This window comes from Thermobia domestica, chromosome 16 (genome assembly GCF_964235325.1).
Source record: "Thermobia domestica chromosome 16, izTheDome1.hap1.1, whole genome shotgun sequence".
NCBI lineage: Eukaryota > Metazoa > Arthropoda > Insecta > Zygentoma > Lepismatidae > Thermobia > Thermobia domestica.
In genome coordinates, this window is record NC_137469.1 from 63,403,943 (window position 1) to 63,430,141 (window position 26,199).

General features: G+C 35.1%; 1 protein-coding gene across 4 annotated transcripts in view; it reads right to left on the reverse strand.

Moving 5' to 3' along the window:
- LOC145673107 (oxysterol-binding protein-related protein 9) overlaps nt 1-26,199 on the reverse strand; it is a 443,064-nt gene that overhangs the window by 18,173 nt on the left and 398,692 nt on the right. For all 4 annotated transcript variants that reach the window (XR_014128719.1, XM_081742477.1, XM_081742478.1 and 1 more), the window contains 4 exons: nt 16,331-16,490; nt 8,834-9,099; nt 4,814-4,988; nt 577-796 (listed from right to left, as the gene is read on the reverse strand). Coding sequence is in view for 3 of the 4 variants with exons in the window: in XM_081742477.1 (XP_081598603.1) it covers nt 577-796; nt 4,814-4,988; nt 8,834-9,099; nt 16,331-16,490 (821 nt within the window). In the remaining variant the exon portion in view is untranslated. The remainder of the gene's footprint in view (nt 1-576; nt 797-4,813; nt 4,989-8,833; nt 9,100-16,330; nt 16,491-26,199) is intronic.

A 26,199-nucleotide genomic window follows, 5' to 3' on the forward strand; every position in this document is an offset into this window, starting at 1 on the left:
TGCAAGCACAGAATACTAGGGCATGCTCAACTTTATCAGTATTGCCAACCCCGCATAAAAATTTGACATGTGCTTCGTAGCAGGTAACGACAACCATGTGAGTGCATGTCGTAACCAAAGTGTCTGAAGTCATCGCTCGGCTTCTTTAATCATTCAACGAAGCAACATTCACACATTTCATATGCCAATTTTCAAGTACAATAATCTGAAAACCAGCTTATTTATACCACAGATAAAGCTAGACATTCTTGAGCCCTACAGCAGCTCGTAATGTTATACTTCCAGGCTTCCTCTTTACAATCCTACTATTCGTCCCGACTTCTACTGTTAGTACTATCACACCCTGTTCTTACCGTTTGCAGGGAGCTCATGTGGTTCGGATTCCACGTTAATCAGTAGGTCCACGTCTCATATAGCCTCGCTGCTGAACGGGACGTAAAACTCAAAGTTAACTCAACTCATTCTTACCGTTTGCAGATCTATATTTTCGCCACTGACTTTGACAACGTTTAGATACCGGTTCTGCAATCATCTTTATTATTATTATTATTAATAATAATAACAGCAAACACTTACTCCATCAGCCCATTTGGCTTCCATAGCACCATTCCAATGACCAGCCACACTTAGAAAAGGCTTTTTCTCGTTGGGTTTGAAGACATCAGCTGTTACTTTGTGTTTTTTACCACCATAAAAAGGTTTAGTTAGGAATTCAATATTAGCGTAATAGCCAGTCTTTGCGCACGTGATGGACACTGAACCACCTAGTTCAATCCACGGTATTGTCAAAATGGACCTAGAAGTACAGAATACTACAATAAGAATAGCAGGAATTTTTAAAGGTACCGTATATGCACAATAATAATAATAATAATAATAATAATAATAATAATAATAATAATAATAATAATAATAACAATAATAATAATAATAATAAAAAATCAAGAAAAAATCAAACAAAATTAACTTCCGCCTTAGATCATAATATTCTTTCTATATGCTGCTTATTTTAGCTTTGGAACTACGTGTAACTTAAAATATAAAAATAAAATCTGACCAAAGCAAACACTTGTTATTATTAACCTGTGTTACAGTTTCGGAAATATATCACTACTTTCATACGGCAATGATATATTGCCGAAGCTACAGTATAAACACAGATTAGTAGTAACAAGCGTTTGCTTCTGTCAGATTTTATTTTTTATTTAAAACATATTCTTCTCTGACATAAACTGAACACTATCTAGAGGTACGAAATCCAAGATATACAAATCAAAGGGAGCCACCTCATAAGGTGTGACCGACATTAAGGAGTATCGAGGTGGCGTGATATTGAGCTTCAGGAACTAAAACGGATATTGAGTTGAGTGGTATTGAAACAGCTTAAGACTGAGAATGGGTACTCAAATAGGAATGAAAAAAACTATCCATTGATTTCATGTTCGAATGAAAATCTCTCTCTTATGTATGTATTTCTGTGGATGATTTTTTTTTTTTTTTTTTAATTTCACTTTATCAACGTTATGCTTTGTACAGGGTTCGACAGTGAATCGGACCATTTTGCAGCACTGTTATTTCAAGGATAGGGTTGAGTAGGGGTGACAACACCACTAGTGCCATCTTGTGGTTTACTGAAAAGCATTTTACAAGAGCAGTGAGTGTTCGCTCACTGTCGCTCAGTGTAAATTTCGAAGACATTACGTAACAAATTGCAATCATGTTGTATCAGCTCACGCCATTAAGACTTGAGTTCGAAACCTTGAAAGCTACTGGTTCTGCGTTGAAGAAAAAATGTACTAGTATAAAAACAGTACGTATACTCGAGAATATCACGACTGTGAGAAAGGCTTTTAAGCGAAGTCCACGTCGATCAGCGCGTCGCCATTCTATGTCACTCGGAATGTCTGACCGCAGCATACAGAGAATTTTGTATAATAATCTAAAATTTCACTCGTACAGAATTAAAATCACTCATGCACGTACGGCATAAAACCAAAGTATTACTGGCATGAGCTGATGTAACAGCACATTTGCAACCTACTGTGTAATATCTTTGAAATTCGCGCTAAGCGCTGTAAATGTTCTTGTAAAACGTTTTCATAGCAAAGGCACGTTGTTCTCCAGTCCACTACTCCACTGTAACCAAATGGTTTTCAGTAAACTACATGATAGCAGCAGTGGTTTCATTTCCACTCAATTCGATCTCTGGAAACACAGTGTTGCAAAATCATTCTATTCACTGCTGCGCCCTGTATCTTTTCAATGTTTTGAAAGATCCAATGATAGAGGAACGTTGTATTTGGCATGTCAAACATGTTCTTTCAATTCATTCAAGATGCCAAATACAATCCACTCAAGATGCTCCAATATCGAGTCTTTGAACAAAAGTTCCAATAGTTTCAACATCGTCACCAATCACTGAAGAAGAGGAACAAATATTAAAAATGTGTATTCTGCGAAGCAACAAGACGTTTTTTATTTATTACTGTAAATATTTGATTCCACACATCCTATTCTGACTATATACTTTTCCATTCCTTACGTAAGTCTTTACAATGCTGACAGCTGTCAGCGAAAATTCGACGTTTAATATGATTTTGTAAAATGATCTATAATAATTTGGGGGAATAAAGTGAGTACATTTTGAGTTTATATATATATATATATATATATATATATATATATATATATATATATATATATATATATATATATATATATATATATATCTATATATATATATATATATATATTTATTTCCATTCAATTTAGTCAGTGGTTGAAGTGAGTACTGTATATTTTTGAACAGGATCATTTTCCGAATACTATTCACGTTCGTGTGTACAAACTTTTGGCCGGATTCGTCAATTCCTAGTCCAGCACTTCCACCTATATATTCTGTTCTAGTTGTTTCTACATGAATTGGCTTGTCTAGGAAAAGAAAGCACTCCCAGGTGAAAAGTGGACCTAGGAAAGTCAGATTATGTAATGTTCTGCTATGAAAAACGCTTGTGTCAAGTGTTTGTATTGCAGGTGAAAGGAAGAAGTGGTCACTTAAGAAAGGGTTTACACAGTTTCCTCGTCTGTCTGATGTTCGGAGTGAGGGATGATCATTGAATAGAAGTTCAAAATACATCGAACCGATTTCACATCGGTTTCTGGAAAAATAATCATTAAGAGGCGTCGTACAACCTGTGCTAAAAAGAGTCATTAAACTCTGATAAGTCAATAAAGAAAATAATATGATACTAAAGAAAGACGAGACACTATGGTCATCTGAAGGATCCACACTCCCTTGGAAGAAATTTACACCCTGGTTAAGACCACAGGAAAGAAACAGTGGTCGAAAATTTGGTAAACAATATACTCGACGTAAATTAAAGGTAACAATTTTAATTTCATTTATATAATACGACATTACTTTTAACACCTCATTACTATTCTTATTACCAAAGACAGAAAATAAAAAGTATTTTCTGTTTGAGCATAATACAGGAAAATGTGTTCGTCACAAATAGAAGATATGTTGAACAACATAACCAGGGTTTAAATTGTGTAAGCGTTTTTGGTAAAATGTGAAAAACTTTTTAAGAATATAGTAAGACATTTATCTCTATTTTTTGCAAAAATGCTCACGTAATTGTTCAACGTTAAAAAAATGTCAATAATGCGTACTGCAAAGATATACATTTTCTTCTGGGTGAATAACTTTGTTCTTAATCATAAATTACTATTGTTATTAACCAATGACTCTTACCCACTTAATTTTCACTTATTAAGCAACTTTACAAGTCACTCGTAACAAATAAAATAAGCTATGTCATACTCTTAATACAAAGTCTAAGCTTTTATGAATATGGCAAAACTAATTGTTTGCAAATGTTTACAAGAAGTCAATTCTTAATAGTTATGTTTGATACGTAACATTTAACACTTATGCCTTCATTCCTCTGACAGAAATCAGCTTACGTTTTGGCACATTAAAGTAGAATTTCGTTATAAAATATTCGCAAACAGAAGTTATTTTGCTAGACAAAATTGATTTTTGCTACAGTACCAACTTAATAGATAAATATGAGAAGATTTAATAAGAAATAAATAAATATATAACAAAATCTGGAACATTACAGAGTGTTTCGTAAAAGTTTTTTGAAAAACTCATAAATTTTATTTTCCCATACACTAATACACCTGTACATATAGCCCCTTGGTAGCACGAACAATATTTAATCTGTATTTAACTCTTTGCCACCTTATTTCCAACATGTCCCTTGTTCCTATTGCAATCATTTCACGGATTCAGATTTAACTCTGGAGGGTTTGTCACTGCAGTCGCAAACATACGATTCTTGACCTAACTCCAGAGGAGGAGGTCTAGCGGATTCAGATTACAGATTTTCCTTCAGCATACTACACAACTGCCTGCACGCATTATTGAACAGTCGTCATTTATGCGACCAAAGCGCTGCGTAGTGTGCAAACGAACAACCTCAAGTCATGAAAACAAAATTTCAAAATCTCGTTTTGCAACAGAAGAGTTATTTCACAATTCGTCGTACTTCGTTCGCTGTAATTAATTCAAATTAGGGAGATCTGATCGGACACTCTGTATCATACCATATAAAATTTCATTTTATTAAATTTTTCCCATTACAAATTTAAATTAAGAAATCTTTTAAATATGTTGAAATTTAAAGGTAGTCAAACAATGTTACTTTTATTTCACACTCAAGTGAAATAACTGATTTTATGAAAACATTCAAAACTTTGATTTAGAGCTTTGCATCACAAATTTTAATTCACATTTACTCACCTGCCATACCCATTCGGAAACGTAACTATATATTCCTCGTCATAATCTAGCACCGACACACAACCTTGTCCGATGTTATGAACTCCAACCGATAATCCGAAGAATTTTGATTTCGTCCACACGTGGGCACAAAAACTTATACGTTTATTGTAGTGCTCAGCATAAAATGCTGAAACTGAAAAGAGAAGTACGAAAATAAGAGAAAACATTGTTTGATATATAATTCTTATATATATATATATATATATATATATATATATATATATATATATATATATATATATATATTAACGTATAACACCAATAAAAAACATTTCAAACGAACTGAATAATGAAAAAAATATATGTAATCAACCAATTCATTGACAAACCGAGTAATTCTTACTCTAATTCAGTGTAGCTTGATGCATATATACGGTACCACCTTGTTTTACACTCTTCCGACTTTGAGGATGTATCATTGTTCCTGATCTGAAAACAACAACTCTGAATGTTCTTTTATTTTCGCGGAGAGGTTAAAATTGTAAGGACGCACATCGAAAAATACGGAGCCAGTCTACGTTTGTCAATCTGACAAATATTTGAATCTAGGCCAGAGCACCAAGTATTATCGTGTAGAATGATTCAATGTGATATCAATAGCTGAAGGGCGGATTGGGATCAAATCTTACGTACAAATCTGAAATTTCGGAGCAAACTTCTTTTAGTTTTCGAATGGGACGAACAGTCATTGAAAACAACTTTTTCGGTATTACGGAATATGAACCGGGTAAATCCGTTGAAATCTCAAATTCGATTTGCTTTTCACGATTACCATGTTTCTTTTCTTTTTTTTTCCCCCTATTGACGCTGGAAAGCAAAAATGCTACATAAACTATTATCCAAACAAACCTTTCAATTGTTTCTTGCGTCTTAGAAATGAAACTGAATACTTTCTGTAGTCGCGCCTAACTATCTTGGCAATTGGACTGAATAAAAATCATTTTAAGGGTTCGCTCAAAGCGATTAACCATGGTCTTGGGGCAATTGTAGGACAAATTGTTTCCAGGATGTCTAACTTTTTTTTTTGGCGGGGGGGGGGGGGGAGATAGAGTGAACAATTTTTGGAAATAAAGTGAAGTTACCGTTTCCGGACACGAGAAAATTATCTAATGGATTCCTGATTGTGAGAAAATTCTTTTAGAAATGGATTTGGGGGAAACTCATTTAAGGGGTCAAGGAAATTAACTACTTTAATATGGATACTAACTTAGGAAGAACTTGGTAAAACCCAGTTACGAGATTAACAATTGTCACTAATAACTAGCAAATTACAGAGGTTGGATGCAAAGTAGTGACAACACTGCTCTCATATCAGAGGGTTGTTTCTCAGCACTACAAGAATTCCGTAGCTGATAAAGTATTGTGAGGCGATGAAGTGTGGTGAGTGGTAACGACTGTGTTACTCAGTCAAAAGCAACAGTGCCGTAAAGTGGAAGAGGGGAGTAGAAGCGCCATAACATGTTTCGCAAAGACGAATAACGTGCGTGGATCAAAACTGAAGTGAAGTCACAATATTTTCAAGGACTTCGTGACGACCTCTTCGCCAGAATGACGGAACCATATCGCGAGAAGCACTACGACACAAGAGAAACTCTCATACGTGTCATATGGCGGTCCTGCGGGATATCGACGAAGATTGGCGCGTTGACGGTGTACATGCCTTCCATACATATGGCAGAAGGTTATAGAAATACGAGGCGATTACACTTAAGGCATAAAGCCTCTTGTGTGCATAAAACCAGATACAAATTACAACATTGTTGTCATTACTTTTTATTCAGCCTCGGCATGTAATTCTTCAAACTCTCAATAAGCGGAGTTTGGTCTTTCTAAATGTAATTATAATTTTAAGAACTAATCTTTCTGAATTTCCCCAAGGTAAATGACAACGACCAGGTAACTAATGAAATAATTCATGAAATATGTACAAAATCCCTACTCCCACTTTCAAGAACACTGTGAGAATGAAACTTAAAGTAACAATACTATTTTTGTTTGATATTTCGAGACATAAATTAATAATGCCACATTGTAAGAACACTAGCAATATAATTATATATGTCTAAATCGCTAAAGCCCATTTTCACAATATTCGTACAAACGAAATATCATCACCAAACTACCTTTCCTGAAATTTAATACGAGAAACTAATGTTGAAATGTACATTGTAGAATCATTATTGACACAGTGTTCCGTGAAACACAAACAAAATTGTGATAACCAATTCTTAACAGATTGCAGTTTATTTTCATTCACTAGAAAATTTATTTTTATTTGAAAGTATATGGAGCGAAATTATATATAAAAAACAAAAAAACCTAACTTCGTAAAGAATTCCCTAAAAGCTTTAAATTTCGTTCCGACTTATTACATGATGTTGTTGATAGGTCTCTGCACTGCCCTGACATAAGTAAAACATACACGAAAAAATAAGCCTGTGGCCATTGTTACGTACCAGTGCACAGATGGAATTATTTCTGAAGTTAGTACTTGATGGGCTTTCATTTGGAGGAACACAAAGCTAAAACCTTACGTGGATTATAATTCATTGATGACTCCTTGTGACACGTGATTTACATCGTCACAAAATGCTTCAAATAACTGTTGTTTGCGGGTTTGTGTAGGCGTTTGTGCAATTTTGGTTGCAGAAGATGACAAACAGTTTCTACAAGACTCATGTCCGGGGATTGTCCAGGTCACGGCAGAGTTTGAACCTCATTTTACCTTTCTGAAGCTGATGGTCAGCTTTGCCCTATCTATACGATATCCTATCTTCCATTAATTTCATCGAGTCCCGTGATACTTCACCTGTTTCAAAGAAAGATAGCAATCCATCTTGCAATACTTTGATGTATTTCACATTGATGTACACATCACAAAAAAAGAAGAAAATAAAGGTTTACAACCACGTTTGTAAATTGGATTCATGCCGCTGTATTTTATCATTATGTGTGAAACTGTGGTCTGTTAATCGCTTTCACAACTAATGTCGACCACTATCAAGGCATTGGCAAAATTGGCTTTGACAGGAGAACGCAATATGATTCCAAAGGTATTGTGGTTCGTTGCACGTGATGATGGCCCCATTATGTCTTTCTCTCATTTCTAATTTTGTGCGTAGAGGCTTTTTTTTTTTTCCCTCGTAAATGTAGCTGGATGGTTTGTGTTGATCTGTTTACGTCGGCTGCGGTCATTCGCAGATTTGGAAGCATGGATCTTCGCACTATGGACGACCGCACATTTCGGGCGTGACGTTTATTCTGTTTGACATGATCTTAGTTCTAGGTAGTCTTTTCGTCCTGTTTGAACTGCACTATAATCTGAAATGTTGCTAACAGTACATATAATACAGTACTGATAGCGCGCTGACTTCCATCATTCATACAATGCCGAAATATCTGACCTGGGAGAAATGCCGTCATCTTAGAGCCACATCTGCACGCCATGATGCAACTTGTATTGTACAAGTATGCCTACATCACCACCTAAGTCATGTTCGTAAGAATTTATTCGGTGTTTCTGCAAAAGCATGTTACCTTACGGGTGTTTACTTATAACAGGGCAGTATATACGAAGGCACGTACAGTCCTGTACTAGTGCCTGCATCCTTTTTCTTTTTTTCTGTGCCAGTGAATCCAGGATGAAACGACCAATTTCAACATTGTTTCTGTAACGTGAAAATTATATCCTTTACATGATGACCCCCCCCTTCCACACACACACACACACACGCTCTCTCTCTCTCTCTCTCTCTCTCTATATATATATATATATATATATATATATATATATATATTGAAGTTAATTTTACAGTTTCAAATCTATAGATAACACGTAACGATGATGAAACGGAAAAACAGTCGTAATTTAGAGTTGTTTTCTCCACTTTAAAAAAAAGAAAGGAAAAAACTGACAATCGAAAGTAAATACAAAATACAGTAGTTACCAATCTATATAAGATATTAAAAGGTACTTACTTGGAGGATGGTGAGATACTTGTTCTGCTATGAAAGTAAGTTGATCACGACTGCACCATGGTATTGGGCCATCTGTAACCAACTCAGATTTATCACTATTGCATTTTGTATCAGGAACAACATCCCAATGGCAGCGAAAGATTTCTCCCAATATGGGATTATAAGGTTTCTTGGCTACTTCGCTTTTGCGACCAGCATGATAAGATGATAGGTACCACCTCAAGACTTGTACTATTCGATCCTTAGGATCAGTAAAATCAGCAATACTGTAAAAATACAGAAGCTAGTCAATTTAGAAAATCAAAACAAATTATGCGAGCTTCAATTAATACTAGTCTAGAAGTCCTTATATATGCATGAGAATATTAGAACGGAAGACATTATCGAAGGTGAATGTCTTCCTGTGAAGTTAAATTGTTAGCGTGTACTAAACCCATAAGACCGGGGGCACCGAGAAAATTTCTGGCGCGGCTAACCTGAATTTATCTTACATTCATAGTTTGTAAATACATAAATGCCATTATATAAGACAAGTTTTTCTAAAGGGACCATGGAAAGTATTTCAAATACGAGGGTGATTCAGAAAGTAATACCTCCAAACCCACTACTTGGCCAATAGTATTGCAAACATTCTAAACTGTTTATCATTAATGCACTGATGTTTAAGATATGGAATATTACCTGTTTTCCTTTCCTATCTCTTCTCGTTCCAGAGTAATGGAGCACCATGGCATCCAGTGGTGACGTCCGGTTGAAACAGCAGGCTGTCACTGAATTTCCGACTGCGGAAGGTTGTGTGCCCAGGAACATTCATCGCCGGCAAAGAGTCGTGGATGTCTGTACGACCCAGAAACGAAGCCTGAGTCGATGGAGTACCGCCACATGTCCTATTCTCCGCCCAAAAAAATTCAAACTTATCCCATCTGCTGGCAAAGTGTTGATATTCTGCCTCATCCTGCCTATAGTCGGATCTTGCGCCCTGCGACTTTTGGTTCTTCCCCAAACTTAAAAGGCACCTTGAAGGCCAATGCTACAGTTGTGACGCGGAGGTGGAAATAGCAGTTCGGCAATGGTGTCGCTAGAGGCCACCAGAATTCTTCCCCGACGGGATGAAAAGCCTTGTTTTGCGTTGGCGCAAATGTTTTACCCGTAATGGGGACTATGTTGAAAAGAGATGCAACTATTTGTAGTTGACATTGCAAGCTTCTACTGATACCTGTATTGGTGCTATCTGTGACACAAATAAAGGTATCAACTTAGAGGCATTACTTTCAGAATCACTCTCGTACATTGACCAATTAGCACAGTTTAATGTGATTTTAACAGCGTCTGAAAATTCTTCCGACAAAATACTTGATTTTTTGAAATAAAAAATTGACTAAATTCATCTCTCCTTTAATGAAGCACGGAACCATTGTTAAGTAAATAAAGAAACCTTCACAAATAATAGAGGGTCAAGTATATATATATATAAACAAACTTCTCTCACGGAAATAATGTGACAGAAATATTTCAGATTAGTTTCTATTCCTCCTCACACAACCACCTTTTTCTTTTTTTTTTCTTGTAACGACATATACTATAAGAATGTTTTGTGCACTTATTTGGAAAATATATTGTAACACACATATATAATTAAATATTGCGGTCCCAGTTTGTTTAAAATTACTGTAATAATCACCAAAACTTACCATGATACTTATTTCAATAAATTAAACTATTTTTGTTACTTTTAAACTTTGTATTTTCTTAATACTTATCATTCATTTCCCAGAAATTAAAAATACACTTCAATCAACTATGGCTTTCTCAATTATATCTTTTACAGCATAAATAAAACAAGTTTAAACAAGTCTGACCACAAGAATTGTTATCATAAAATACCGGCTATTGTCCTAGTTGCCCTAATACTAAATATACATAAACGTTATCGTTGCAATATTTATCTAAACAAACAACTGGAAGTTTTCAGGATATGCTGAAAAATGCTGGCAACGAGGCTTAGCCTCCCTGGGTAGGGTAGGGAGCGCATAGAATTTCGGCGTTTATTTAAAATCATGAAGCAAATAAGAAAAAAAAAAAAAAAATACTTGAATTATGAGATAAGGAAGTCCTACTCAGAAATATAAAAATAGTGTCGTTAAGAGCCTATGTGACTATTATTCACTCAATTAAAAGTCATTTGACAGGCTGTGGTGTCAGGGAGATAGAAAATAAAACATAATTTTGTGAAATAAAAAAGACGTGATTTCCAATATATTTAAATTGTTTACACGGTGGTCATTAAAGACCAAAAATAGTATATTGCAGCTTTCTCAATAAACTTAACACAATCTGTTTGACAACCTATCAGAACAGGGAACTGTTTCAATTATAGTTTGAATTCTTTAGAGATTTTCACTTACCACCCTTTACTTACTCTTCTTGATCTTTTAGCCTTCGTTAGGATAGATGCCTTCAGTATCAATATATAACTATATTTATATCTACATCTATACCTATATCTATCTATTTGTTTGAGCACCAAATATATGAACCAATTATACAGCGGACAAGTATACAACTAAAGATGACAGGTTTTATATTAAAATCACTCTTTTGGGTTAAAAAGTAAATTTATTGTACTATATCTCAAAGTATTTCAGTAAAATACTCTTACTGGGAGTTCCAAACAGTTTTGTAACAAGAGCAGTTCATTTATTAAGGAGTTTGGTTTTCCAAAACTTCTTTATTTATTTACTCTGTTTTCAACCGGGAGGCAAAAAAATCTCAAGAACTGCTTTGATGGATCACACCAAATTTGATCAGGATGTAAGAGGGTCAAAAGTTCGGAATCGAGTTCCCTGATGAAGGCGATATTCAAACCAGAAGTGATAGAAACAAATCATAAACACTGTACGCATGGGTTTTCTCGGGGTTCTCTCGTTTCCTCCCACTTTCGTCACGCCACCATTATCATCCACCTCATCATCACAGTCTCCTCTATCCTCGGTGCATAATCGTGAGACATTAGTAATGATAATTAAACAAACAAAAAACAAAAAGAAATGTTGCACAAAGGGAATTCTTGAAGCCCCATCCGCGTTTCGTGGGGCACACATTGCACCATTGACACTCACTTATATTTTGATTTCTAGAAAGACTGAAATAGACAATTTTGTACAGTAACAAAGAAGTGAGAATTATTATATAATATACAGGGTGGTAGGTTACTTCTCCGACAAACTTTGCGAGGTGATTCCTTATATGAAATGAAAGAAAAAAGTTCTAATAAACATGGGAGGATAAACGTCTCCTTTCAGAGTTATGAACCACCGAAAATTCGAAAATTCACGTTTCGAAACGCTCTGCCTTAGAAACTACAGGACCGATTCCAAGCGGTTTAAGGAATTACAAAGGAACTAGTATGCGAACTATCTAAATATCCATGTTTTACCATCCTCCGTTATCGGCGAAACGAACTGTAAAAAAGAAATTGAGGTATAGAGATACTCCTTTAAGTACTAATAACACGTTCGGTTAAGTACTAATAATCGGCGAAACGAACTGTAAAAAAGAAATTGAGGTATAGAGATACTCCTTTAAGTACTAATAACGCGTTCGGTTAAGTACTAATAATCGGCGAAACGAACTGTAAAAAAGAAATTGAGGTATAGAGATACTCCTTTAAGTACTAATAACGCGTTCGGTTAAGTACTAATAATCGGCGAAACGAACGCGTTATTAGTACTTAAAGGAGTATCTCTATACCTCAATTTCTTTTTTTACAGTTCGTTTCGACGATAACGGAGGATAGTAAAACATGGATATTTAGATAGTTCGCATACTAGTTCCTTTGTAATTCCTTAAACCGCTTGGAATCGGTCCTGTAGTTTCTAAGGCAGAGCGTTTCGAAACGTGAATTTTCGAATTTTCGGCGGTTCATAACTCTGAAAGGAGACGTTTATCCTCCCATGTTTATTAGAACTTTTTTTCTTTCATTTCATATAAGGAACCACCTCCCAAAGTTTGTCGGTGGAGTCACCTACCATATATATAAAATAAAATAGGAAACATATATATATATTTCCAGTTGCCAATTTGCTTTCCCACAATAGATTTTATGATTAAAAGCCATCGTAACATGTGATAATAGTACTATACGTCACATACTCCACCATATAAGCAAGAATAATTCGGAAGTTTCCCGATCTGCTTGCCGTTAGTATTGAGAAGTTAGAGGTATGTCCTTAGTAATTTCTTTTTTAAATGAAGCATTTTCGATTTATAATTAACTGACACATGGAGGACATTTTATTATTTGTTTGTCCTAATATGCGATACTACAAAAACAAAGGACATTTAGTCGCATTGCTTTTCATTCCAGACTAGCTGAAATGTTCAGTCTTTACACAGGGATAATCATGTTTATGGAAAATATTTGAGCCTCTTCTCCCTCATAGATACAGGTATCAATGAAAATGCAATAGTAAAATATTATATTTTTGGCCTAAATTTTGAACCCTGCTCCCCTTTAGAATACGTTCTTTAATCAAAGTTAAATGGTGAAATCCCAGTTTAAGGTAGAAACCAAGTTCAAAAACCCATCACAAACTGTTCAACCATTTCCACGGGGCATGATCATCAACAGGCAACGTCGATTTAAATTTGAAGAAAAATTGTATAAATTCTCGCCTTAAAAGTCAAATTTTCGAAAACGGGCAAAGACGTTTCTCTTTAATTTTCATGAGATTTTATATACAGAATTTCACCTTCCTAACTTGAAGTACGGTATTTTTGTCTGAAATTTGGAAACCTCTCTACTCATTTAGGATGCGCCTTTTAATCAAAGCAACATACCAAAAACATAGCTCAAGGCAGGTACTAACTGTATTCCAAAATTCATTTCAAACCGTTAAACCGTTTCCCACGATGCAACACAAACAACAGACAATATCGCTTTCAATATGAAGAAAGGAATTATAGAAAATGCCCTCTTAAAACGAAAATTTTCAAAAACCCTGGGACATGTATGCACTCACTTTTAATGAGTAGCTTATATACCGAGTTTCATCTTCCTAACTTGACAGATAATTCGTGAGATACTGAATTTTTCGCATACATTTTGACTCCAGCTCCTCTCCCTTAGAATACGCTTTTAATCAAAGTAACATGATAAAAATCCAATTCGAGGTATGTGAGTTAATTCATATCAAACGGATAGCCGTTTTCCCATGAAACGTACCAAAAACAACATACCAAAAACATAGCTCAAGGCAGGTACTAACTGTATTCCAAAATTCATTTCAAACCGTTAAACCGTTTCCCACGATGCAACACAAACAACAGACAATATCGCTTTCAATATGAAGAAAGGAATTATAGAAAATGCCCTCTTAAAACGAAAATTTTCAAAAACCCTGGGACATGTATGCACTCACTTTTAATGAGTAGCTTATATACCGAGTTTCATCTTCCTAACTTGACAGATAATTCGTGAGATACTGAATTTTTCGCATACATTTTGACTCCAGCTCCTCTCCCTTAGAATACGCTTTTAATCAAAGTAACATGATAAAAATCCAATTCGAGGTATGTGAGTTAATTCATATCAAACGGATAGCCGTTTTCCCATGAAACGATCACAAACAAGTTCCGTTCCATTTTTATATAATAGGCTAGCAGGTTCTTCACACGGGGAGAATACGTTTCACCTTGTACATAAAGGAGTGGATTTGGTTTTAAACGGCATCAAAAGTGTCGCTGTACATCTCAGCGACCTCGAAAACTATGGATTCGACACTAATATCGGTAATTTTTTCGATCATTTTTAAATCTCTCTCCCTCCCATACGTTGTAGGTACCGACAAAGTGAAATGATAAAAAAAAAAAAAACTTCTCACGCCCGAACCTCATCTCTGTTGAAGATTTGATCGAGATAGGTCGGGTGGGTCAAGAGTTATTACGTCACAAACATAGTCTCTTTCATTTATATATATTAGATTACAGTTGAACACACGTAAAAGCGAATTTAATTAAGAGCAAACGAAATTTGTTATGCGTGATTTCCAAACTTTTAAAAAAAATGATATGTTCTGATATTAATCTCTTGATAAATACACATTTTAAGCAAATCCTGAAACCAGACATGGACTGAGAGACACGACTCAGCAAGGCAATTATATCTATTTATCTAATCTATATATAGTCGTACATTAAAGTTATTGTTTCAACACATGTTTTGCAGTACATTTTTACAGGTAAAGTTTTTTGGTTTTATTGTGGGTTTTACCCAAAAGAAAACCTTTGGATTTTTGGGATGGGAAAAATTCGAATAACCTTGGTGTCAGGTGTCCACTGTTATTATGAACACATTCATGTAAAGTTCTCTAATGTTATGCATTACTCTGAGCAGAAATAATTTCAGCTGCCGTATCTGTAATAGCAGTACAAGATTCACAAACGTGTGGAACAAAAACTCTGAAAGAAAAGGGAGCCCCATCTTTTCGCTTTCATGCAGTAGGTTCAGGAGACTCAATTTGTGGTGGAAGCAAATGGGTCAGTTTTCGACGATAAAGTATAGGTCCAAATCTCATCTAGGTCTGATGTTAAAAAGGAATATTAAAACTCCAAACAGACTAGTGAATGTGAAGGAGCTTTCCTACTTCAGACATGAAAGGAATTATGTCTTAGGATTCCATATTAAGAGGCACGGTGGCTCAGTAGTAGAGTACTCATCTCTGGTGCGAAGGGGTCATGGTTCGGTCTCAGGCCATGTGAGTTTGTGGTGGTCAACGTGTCCATGAGTTTTCTATATATTTTCAAATTTCACCCCGCGTACTCATTCTACCAGTTACTTCATTTATCATCTGTCTCCTTTAACCTACAGGGCATAAACCTGGAATGTGAAACTGAAAGATTTCATTTCATTTCCATACATCAATTCATGAAAACTGCTTGGCTCTGCAGAATGTACCAAACACTTTTGTCAGACCAATATATTTCACACATGAAAAGTTGTAGATAATAACACGATAATCTACATGAACATTAAATTTCTATAGAGAGAAATACGAATGTTCTCTCAAATGCTAAGATTTATGGCACAGTTCAACACCTACTCTGGGTATTTATGTCACATTAAAGATGATAGCTGAAGTATGTAAAAGTTCACTCATAGTAGTCCTTAGCACCAGTGACGGTTTCAGGATCCCCATGGAGATACTACATTTCCCCTCGGGGTCTAAACTAATATCGTTCTCAATCTGGAATTCCAGTATTTGTGTCGCACTACTTTCCATCCCCAATGTGCTCACATTCTCCAAGGGAAGGATCTGAAATCATCACCGCTTAGCACTTACTGTATGTTACCGTCCAAAATCCTCATACCTAAGACTAATGCTTGTGTGTCTTTATTTACGAAGGCTGTAAACTAGAAATTGGATCATTTCCATTAATATTTTACGTCAGAATAGGAATCAACAAACAAACAAATAAAAATGGACACCAAGAACTTACCTAACAAAAATATCTGGATGCGCAAAATAGTCAGCATACATCTCAAGTAACGATCTCTTCTCTAAAATGAACGTAGGAAGAACAACTTTTGTAAGATCCATGCCTATTTTTAGCTGGGACAACAAGTGGGTAATCACCGATCCGTGATTTTCCATAGATACTAAAAGGAGAAAGAAAAATAATATTAATGTAAGTCATAATTCAAAGATTCAAACAATTAATGAAACAGTTTTCTAAAGTAACATTCGTCTATACAAGTTAGAAGTTACAGTTACACTGTTGTTACGTGACTAATTCAGGTGGTAGTTTCACATTTATTGTAGCAAAGTTGGTGTACGTACCAAATTTAAAAAGTGCCAGGACGCTACCGACGATTCTATTCGATGTGAAGATATTCGTACTGCCGAGTTTCTTCTTTAGAAGAATTTGCTAAAGAATAATTTGACAAGTTGTTCCATTTTCCGTGGAAGGATTTCTACAGACCTGGAATTTGAACGAATCTATAACACAGTTGCTTCGTACTTCCTCCTTAAGCCAGTCATACGAAATTTTAGAGAAAAAATCATATATCCACTGGAGTTTGTAGGAACACGAGCTTTCTGATTCATGGTTTTTCCAATAATAAAAGTGCTCAAGCCGTCATCTTGGAAAATGGCTTACCTCCGGACGGTTTCGAAGGGAGTCACAGGTTTGGATTTAAATAGATGTTGCAGGCAGTGGCGCGTGGTGCTACTTCCGATCGGGGAACAGGCCATGAATAATAATACATCCTTCAGCATTGTCAAACACAAGCTAATATTAACATGCGTTTAAAATGGAAAATATCAGGTCATGGGGTTTCTCGAGGTTCTTCCGTTTTCTCGCACATTATCTTTCTACGAATTCTTTCATAATCATTTATCTTCTTTAGTCTAAATGACATGATCATGGGACGTTATGCCCAGTCAATACTGCAGCTGATCTATTTTCTGTAAAATCTGTAAATCATGAAAATCATTTTTCCACCTGTAACACTGTCCAAAGTTACTACGCCTGTTATTTCATGAAGTAATATTGCAATAAAGGGGGAACTCAAAATTTCATGCGTTATTTCGTTAAACATTTCCTTTGCTACAGAGCTGCTTAAGTCAATTTGAAATCTACTGGAAGTTTTAGCAAACGTAGTTGCGTTCAATAAATGGCTTGGAGCTTTCTAATAATCTTACAATCAAATTCAGCAGTTCAGTGTGGTTGATCTTCATTAACTTGCTACCTTTTCTGTCTTCTATGTTCCAATCTTTGCTGCTAAATAAAAAACTCTGATACTAATCAGACATGCTCTTTTTGTTTACTTTTACGTTTTCATTATTTTTAACTGTCTCATAGCGATATTGATCATGCATTTGACCTAAAATCTTTGGGTAAATCGAATGTCTTTACGCAGTACTTGAACGGACATAAGTTTGGGACTATTCATGACACCCACTATTTACATTAAAAATGATTACTGAATTCTGAGACTTTCCAAACGAACTTCCAGTAGCAAAATAAAGATGATTCATATAGCGATTTATCATTTAATGAATACCTAGTAAACCATTTTGTACGAGTACAATTGTACCGTGTCCTGCGAAAACGAACTAAGCGCCACTTTCATACTTTTAAGAAAATTACGTTTAAAGGTTGATGTCCAACATTAATGTAGCCGTAATCAAAAGTGAAATTATGTTTCTTTTTTTGGAAACGTGTTGGTTTTCCTCTCTTTTCGATTGTGCAAAACGTTCTAATGCGTATCAGGAACCAATCGTCGCATTTACGTGGATTTTCAAAATTTGGCGCTTAGTTCATTTTTGCATAACACGGTACAATTATGGTAGCTACTTTGGAAATGCCTAGTCTAAGATTTTATTTTCGTTTTAAATTCTGTAAGGTGAGGGCTAGACCTACCATATAGCCACATATCATCATCAAATTCAGTGAATCAAAAAGACACAATTTCAATTGATCTATTACTGGTTGGTTCATTTATGTGGAAGACGAAATATCCAAATTCGTGAACCTAGAGTAGTTACTAGTCACCTGTTTCGTTATCGTCTTATTTGCACAGGTTTAAATAGCAGTATGGAAATCTAAGCCTTCCCGATTTTTATCAGAAAAGTGATACAATATCACTAGGGCAATCGAAAAGCGTAACAGCAATTTACACATATAGTTGGTACCTTGAACATGGTTGTGGTTGTCTAAGGGTCCATAAGTAGCTAATTTTAAAAGCATAATAAAGCATAATTTTAGAAAATAAAGCATAATTTAAAATATATAACACAATTCTTGGAAAATTTTGTTTAACTGCAAGTTTAACATACTGTATTAATATTTTAAAAACCAATATTTGCAATGCAAAATCATTGAGAACATAACAATGTAACAATGAAAAGCTTATTTTTGTTTCTGTAAACTTTTCGGTGCTATCCTTTGATGTGGAGAAAACAAGAAAAAAGGAAAAGAAGAAGAAAATTTCCGGCAACAATGAATAGTACACAAGAACTTCACTCTATATTGTTGAACTCCACCATTTGAAACAGCACTTTCTGTACTTTTTGGTGGCATATTTTACTTTCCCTTTCTCTATATATGCACCTCTAAGGCGCACAAGTGATTAAAAAATAAATAAATAAAAGACTCGAGTAAAGCATATCTCTTTACAGGGCACTAAGTAGAAAGTTCATTAAATATGAAAGAAACTGGTTGCATAAAATAGTAATAAATAGATTAAGATATTTAGAATATTTAGTGTGTAGTAAATATGATACATTATACACGATTACTGTAAAACAATGAGATTGAGACTAACAATAAAGTATAATAAAGCATAATTTAGAAAAAATAAAGCATAATTAAACAAAAAAGAAGCATAATGTGGGTTGCTTTAAATATCACATACAACATTACACAAAAGATTAACAAATTCCTTTATTCATTAGCAAATTAAAATTATATATACACAAAATGAACTGTATCATGTGCTAAACACCACTATGCCGAAACACAACAAAAGGGTATGTTTGTGTCTGCTCGGTTTCATTTGGAAGAAAATCTCAATTTCACCACCGACAGCAATTAAATGTTAACCTGAACGGCGTTGCTCCCTTGCAGAGCAGACATGGAGCTTGCTTGCAGTAAGGCAGAGAATGGACTTATTTTTCTCTACAAAATACTGGTTTTAGAATACTTTAAATCTTATTTAGAGAGGCACAAAAGGTAGGAAAAAAGGCTGTCCCATGGAGGATTCGCCGCTGAGGCTTTCATATGATGTATAGCAATTGTTGTAATACCTAGTAAAGGGAAGTAATGGAGGGAAATATTTAAGAGATAATGCTAAAAATTCCTATTCTTCGACTTTTTTCGGCTATAACGTGGCCACACTACACGGAAACCAATCCACCCTCAAATTGTAAAAGTACTTCAATACATATTAAAGATATTCTATAAGTTACACATTATCCCAACGAAAACTAAGGGAATAATAATTTGCAATTCTTATGATTAATTGTGGTTATTTGAAGTGTTTTATCAACTTTACAAGAGCGTTTAAAAAGAAAACTATTTTCACAATTCCACTTGTCACTGAAATAATCAGGTGCTGTACGTCCTTCAAATTATAATACAACAAGCATTGAATTGATGTACAATTGTTTATAGTGTTTCATATAGGGAGGTAACTGGGAATTTTTGGAAACTTCATTCTAAAAATTTCGTCTTTTTGAGTTGTTGCTGTTATAGAAAGGCAACACTACATGGAACCAAGATCAAAAGATCCTAAATATGCACTGAAAGGCATTAAAAAAAAAAAAAAATCATCATGTCAGTCCAATAATAATTAGGATGATCCAAGTAGTCGAACTGTGATCGTATTATAAAATAAGAGAGAGAAAATGAAATAACGATGAAGAGGGCCTTAGGCCATTTCAAATACAGCCCCCCCCCCCAAAGCTCATGTGGCCTCCCATTGTATTTATGAATATACAATATTTGGCATAATTTGAATGTAATTTTTCTTAAAATCCTCATATATACACCTTCTGCATCTGAATGGGCCCCCCAAATTTACAGAGAAATCGGCGCCCTTGTCCCTCAGGACAAAATTTCCACTTCGGAATCTGTCCAACTATATCAGGGTGGTCCAGGCCCGTGCTGGCCCACCGGGACATGTCCCGGTGCGCCCTCCGAAACATCACAGTATAAATAAAGGTACAAGTTTTCAGTAATAAATTTTAAGTTTTATTGGTAAAGAACCCGTGAAAGGTGCAGTGCGCCCTTTACATTAGGCGCCCTTGCGAAACCCCATCAAAGATGAAGGATTTTATTCACTCTTCCGTATACTACCGTCGTGTACAATAAATACATATACCATATGAAAATTCTGTTAGGCGGTTCCAATGAGAAGGTAGAACGAGAGGGTATTTTCAAACCGATCATAGGAAATAAACCTCTGCATAAGGAAGGTTGTGACAACGACATTAGACCGTAAACTTTGCAACATCCAGAAACCTTATCGTGAAGATTACAAAATTCCCACATCGTGACATCCATGAATAACGGTATATTTGAACTTCATCAGATAAAAAAACACATAATCAAACTGATCACGATTTAGAAGACAGAAGAAAACAGTCTAGCACTACTGATGTTCGGTCGTTCAGATTAGCTGATTGTGATATTGATCACCACCTAATAGCAGCGATAATAAGAGAGAGACTATCGTTGAATAAAGGAAATATTCAATATCTGAAAACGGAAAGGTTTAATTTAAAGATATTAGAGGAAAATCAGATGAGAGGGGAGCCAGATTGAATGTCGAATAGATTCCCGGTTTTAAAAGGTTCGGAGTGCACTAGTGTTCAGGATACTTGGTTGAAATTACAGATAACATTAAAATTTCAGCAAAAGAAATATTGGGGAATGCAGAAATACATAGGAACAAACCATGGTTCAAGCAGGAATGCACTAAAGTAGTAGAAAAGAGAAAATAGAATAAACAGCTTTGGCTACAAAATCCGAGCGAAATAACTACATAAAATTTCATTGTCATCTGGCGGGAAACTTCCAAAACTTTTAGAACAAAGAAACGCAATTTTTGAACGCTAAAATTAATTAAGTTAAAGATAATAGTAAAAACAAAAACATTCGGGACATATATAAATGCATCAATGAACTTAAGAAAGGCTGTCAACCTCGTGCTTATATATTAAAGAAAGCCAACGGAACAGTTCTCAGTGATCAGAATAGCATCTTAAATAGATGGAAAGATTTCTTTGACGATTTGCTTAACACATAGCCAGAAACTAATGTTCCTGGAGAAAGTGAAATGAACACAGCATAACCGTATATTCCAGAACCTAACCAGACGGAAATAGAAATCGGTATTAAAAAATTAAAGAAATACACATCTCCGGGTGTAGACGAAATCCTGTCTGACTTAATCTTAGCTGGAAGGGAAAAATTGTAAGAGCAAGATACACAAACTCATTCTTCTTATCTGGAACAAGGAGGAATTAGCACAAAAGTGAAAAGAATCAATAATAGTTCCAGTTCAGAAGAAAAGCAACAAAACTGATCATAATAATTCTTCTCTTCTGTCAATATCCAAAAAAATCATCTTAAACATTCTATTAGCAAGATTGACTCCATACGCAGATAAACTTATTGGAGATTATCAGAGCGAATTTAGGTAAAATCGATCAACTATCGACCAGATATTTACCATTCGACTAATACTTGAAAAGAAATGAGAATAAAATATCCTGGCACATCAGCTATTGACTTTAGACTCGGACAGGAGAGAAACATTTACAACATGTTTACAGAATTTGGAATACCGAAAAAGGTAGATTAATTAAGATATGTTTAAATGAAACCCAAAGTAAGATTCAAGTAGAGAAATTCTTGTTCACGAGCTTCCACGTTGAGAATAGCCTGAAACAAGGAGATGCGTTGTCGCCATTATTATTTAACTTTGTTCTGGAGAACACTGTATGGAAAATCAAAGACAGCAATCAGGTCCTAGAGCTGAATTGTATTTACCAGGTTATGGCGTATGCTGATGATGTAAATTTAATAGGGGATGAGAACAATAGAAAGGAATGCAGATATCTTAATTAACGCTTGCAGAGATATGGGCTTAGAAGTAAATGCAGAGAAAACTAAATACATGGAAATTTGTCGGGATCGTAATACTGCATTATATGGATGCGTTACAATACCAAATAATATTTACTTTCCACAAAGTGGATACTTTCAAATATCTAGGATCATTATTAACAGACCAAAACCATAATGACTACGAAATTTGATGTCAACTGAAAGCAGGGATTTCGTATTATTATTCAGTTAAAAATATTTTGTTGTCGCGAATTCTGTTCAGGAATTTGCAGCTTAAAATATAAAACAATAATCATACCTGTTGTGCTGTATGGTTGCGAAATGTGGTCACTGCCTCTGAGGGAAAATCACAGACTGAAAGTACTTGAAAACAAGTTTCTTGGACGGATATCCGGACTCCAAGAGGAACGAAAATTGGGAATGGCGGAAACTTCATAACGAGGAAGTGCATAATTTATACGTTCACCAAACATTGTTCGGGTTATCAAGTCTAAGAGGCTTAGGTGGGCAGATCATATAGCTAGAATGGAAGAAATTAGAAACGCTTTCAAAGTTCTAACTGGAAATCCAAATAGGAAAACGACCATTAGGAAGACCGGGCTCAGATGTAAGGACAATATTAAAATGGTTCTCGCAGAGATTGGAATATAAAGTAGAAACTGGGTCCAGTTGGCTAAGGACAGAAATCAATGGAGAGCTTTTGTAAACGCGGCACTGAACCTCCTGTGTCCATAGGGCATAGAGCTATATTAAGTTGTTGATATATTTAGCTTCTTTTTATTTGACAGAAATGTTATTAAGGAACTAAAAGGTTTTTCTCTAGTAAAGAGGATTTCGATTCGAGGTTTCCACAAATTAGCTATTTACGTTAATACTAAAACAAATTTGGTGGTGATTTTGATATAAAATGGCACCCATACTTTCTTTCAAATTATATATATATATATATATATATATATATATATATATATATATATATATATATATATATCAGTTTGTATGGGCGCCCTTTTAGTAGACTTGTCCACCGCCCTCATGAGTATCCCAGCACGGCCCTGGGGTGGTCCTTTCAGCAATAGCGTCCTCTCCATACACTACATATATATGTCTGGATGCCTCTGGGGCACTGAACATACGTTAAACTCGTACAAAACAACATGTCGGAGATTACCTTCTTTTCAACAGGCCATACATCAGATTTTAAAAACAAAAATTGATTAGCCTTAACAAAACCATAAATAGTGCTACACACTACTGCCATCATCACTGACATCTGGCAAAAAAAAAAAAAAAAAAAAAAAAAAGCTTGATTTAATGAATCAACTCAACATACCACTTTCTACATTTATCACATGATAACTATGAAACAACAAGTAGATAGTTATACTACTGCAAGTAATCTTAATTGCACAAAATGCTGTCGAGACTATGATGACATAACACTGATTGGTAAATATAATAGATTAGCCCAATGATTTTCTAGAGACTCATTAACACTCACTTCCACAATATTACCAAAGACTTATGTACGATTGACACAATCCTTGGGATGTGGCATACATAGGTGAACAAGTCGGTCCCAAATTTATACACTCAAATTATTTGTTAGTGCAATAATATCTAACATGCACAGAACACTTCTTTGAATAGTCTGGGTGGTGCGAGCTGTTTTAAAGAAATCATAGGAACTATAAATTTATTTTTGGTCATCTATCTTCATAACATTGAATCCAGTATATTCTCCGTTTAATGTGGCACTTACAGACTTTGTACGAGTGATGTGAAAGAGAATCAATGGTTAAAGGAAGCATAAGAAGATCAAAGGTTCAACATACTTGCTGTTTGGCAATTAAATTACTGTATCTATAATACATCAAGTCATAGAGGTTCCCGCTCTTTTTGCAACCATACAAGTGAAGTAGAAATTATTCTCCAGCTGAAGTAATTTCATCTTTCGAAGCCAAAGGTCCATTGAAACCTTTGTAGTCAACCAAAGTTAACAATCTTTCTGAAGAACGTTTAGATCTTCTATTTTGCCTTAGATATATTGGCCAGAGGAGGTATCATATACAGAGCAAAAAGAACATTACAAACCTCACCCCGAAGAGCCTCTTGGTCTGGAATGTTGATCAATGTCTCTTTTTCCATGTTTTGAAACTGGTCTGAAGAAATATATATATTGTTAGACAGAAATGATTTTTGAATGAGAAGATCAAGCACATCAATATCCTGACAACCACTACGACATTCGACCCAATGTTTGCTTTATCTATGACTATTGAGACAATGAGACTATCTCTGTATCAGATTCGGCTTTGATCAATATCCATGTCATATTTTCGGAAATAACTTGACAATATCTAGTGACTTGATTCTATAAATTGTTCCTTGTTGCTCTTGTTTGCAAGGAAATCTGTGTAGTTGTTGAAGAGTTTAAATTTATATGTATGTTAGTATATGTTCTCTTAGTAGCTTTACTTTGCTGTTCATAACTCTTTTATGGTGGGACTGGTTAAATATCCATCAAACACGATCGTGCATATCCCTCCATAATGTGATTTTGCGAAATAGTACGATGCTTAAATTACTATTATAATTTGTAGGTCGTAGCCATATACCACACAGTGAAGTACGTAACCACCATCAATAACAAAAATATGGTTTTCGACGTTTTGTCTAGTACGAAAAGCCTATCCACGTAAAAGTGCTAGTCTGACCTGACTTTCGTTTCCTGCTAACAACTATTACTACATTCTTAAACAGTAAAACAGCAACACAACTTCGAATCTAGCCCCTGAAATACTCTGCCTACAATGTTCTGAACACAGTACAATAGAAGCGAAGCCTTCGATGGATGATTTGGAAGACAGTGTTCATGACAGACTCTAGAAAATAAATCGGACTAACCTATAATACGAACCAATCCATGCTACATGCTCATAGCCCGACATTTTGATCAAGATTGGTTATATAAACATTTATTATACTATGAATTTATCTAATTTTGTTTCATATGTCTTGTGAGAAATGTAGAAAGCGGTATAATAAAATCTTTCAAACTTCTGAAATAAAAATCAAAAATGACCTAAAGCCATCCGAATCGCCATTTAATTTTCTCTTTCCTGGGCATATGGCGACAGCTCGACTACTTTGATCATCCTAATTGTTACTGGACTACCATGACAAAGTTATGTTTAACTAGCTGTTATGCCCGTTCTTCGCATGGATCAGATAAAATATCAATATAAACAAACTGAACAACAAAAGAACAATAAAGAAACATTTCTAAAATTGGATCTATTTTGTGTGAATATATATCCAACAACGTAAATGTATTTTCATTGGGATGGCCGATGGGGGCTGGAGTGTCACTATACATCTCAGCGACCCCGATAAATATGGATTCGACATAAATATGGGTCATTTTCTACTACTTTTACATGTTTCGGTAAACGTCACCTGAGACCATTCTGGTTCGAATTGTGAAAAAATCACCTCTGGCCCCCAGCTGATACTGCGAAAATTATGAACGTGACATTAATATCTGTCATGTTGTACTACTTTTTCATATCTCGGAAAACGCCCCTATGACACTTTAGTTCCAATTTCGAAAAAACAACGCCTCTGGCCCCCAGCCGATGGGGGCTGTATTTGAAAGTCAACGCCTGGGAAGTAACAACATTCATCTCAGCGACAGCGAAAACTATGGATTTGACACAAATATCGGTCAT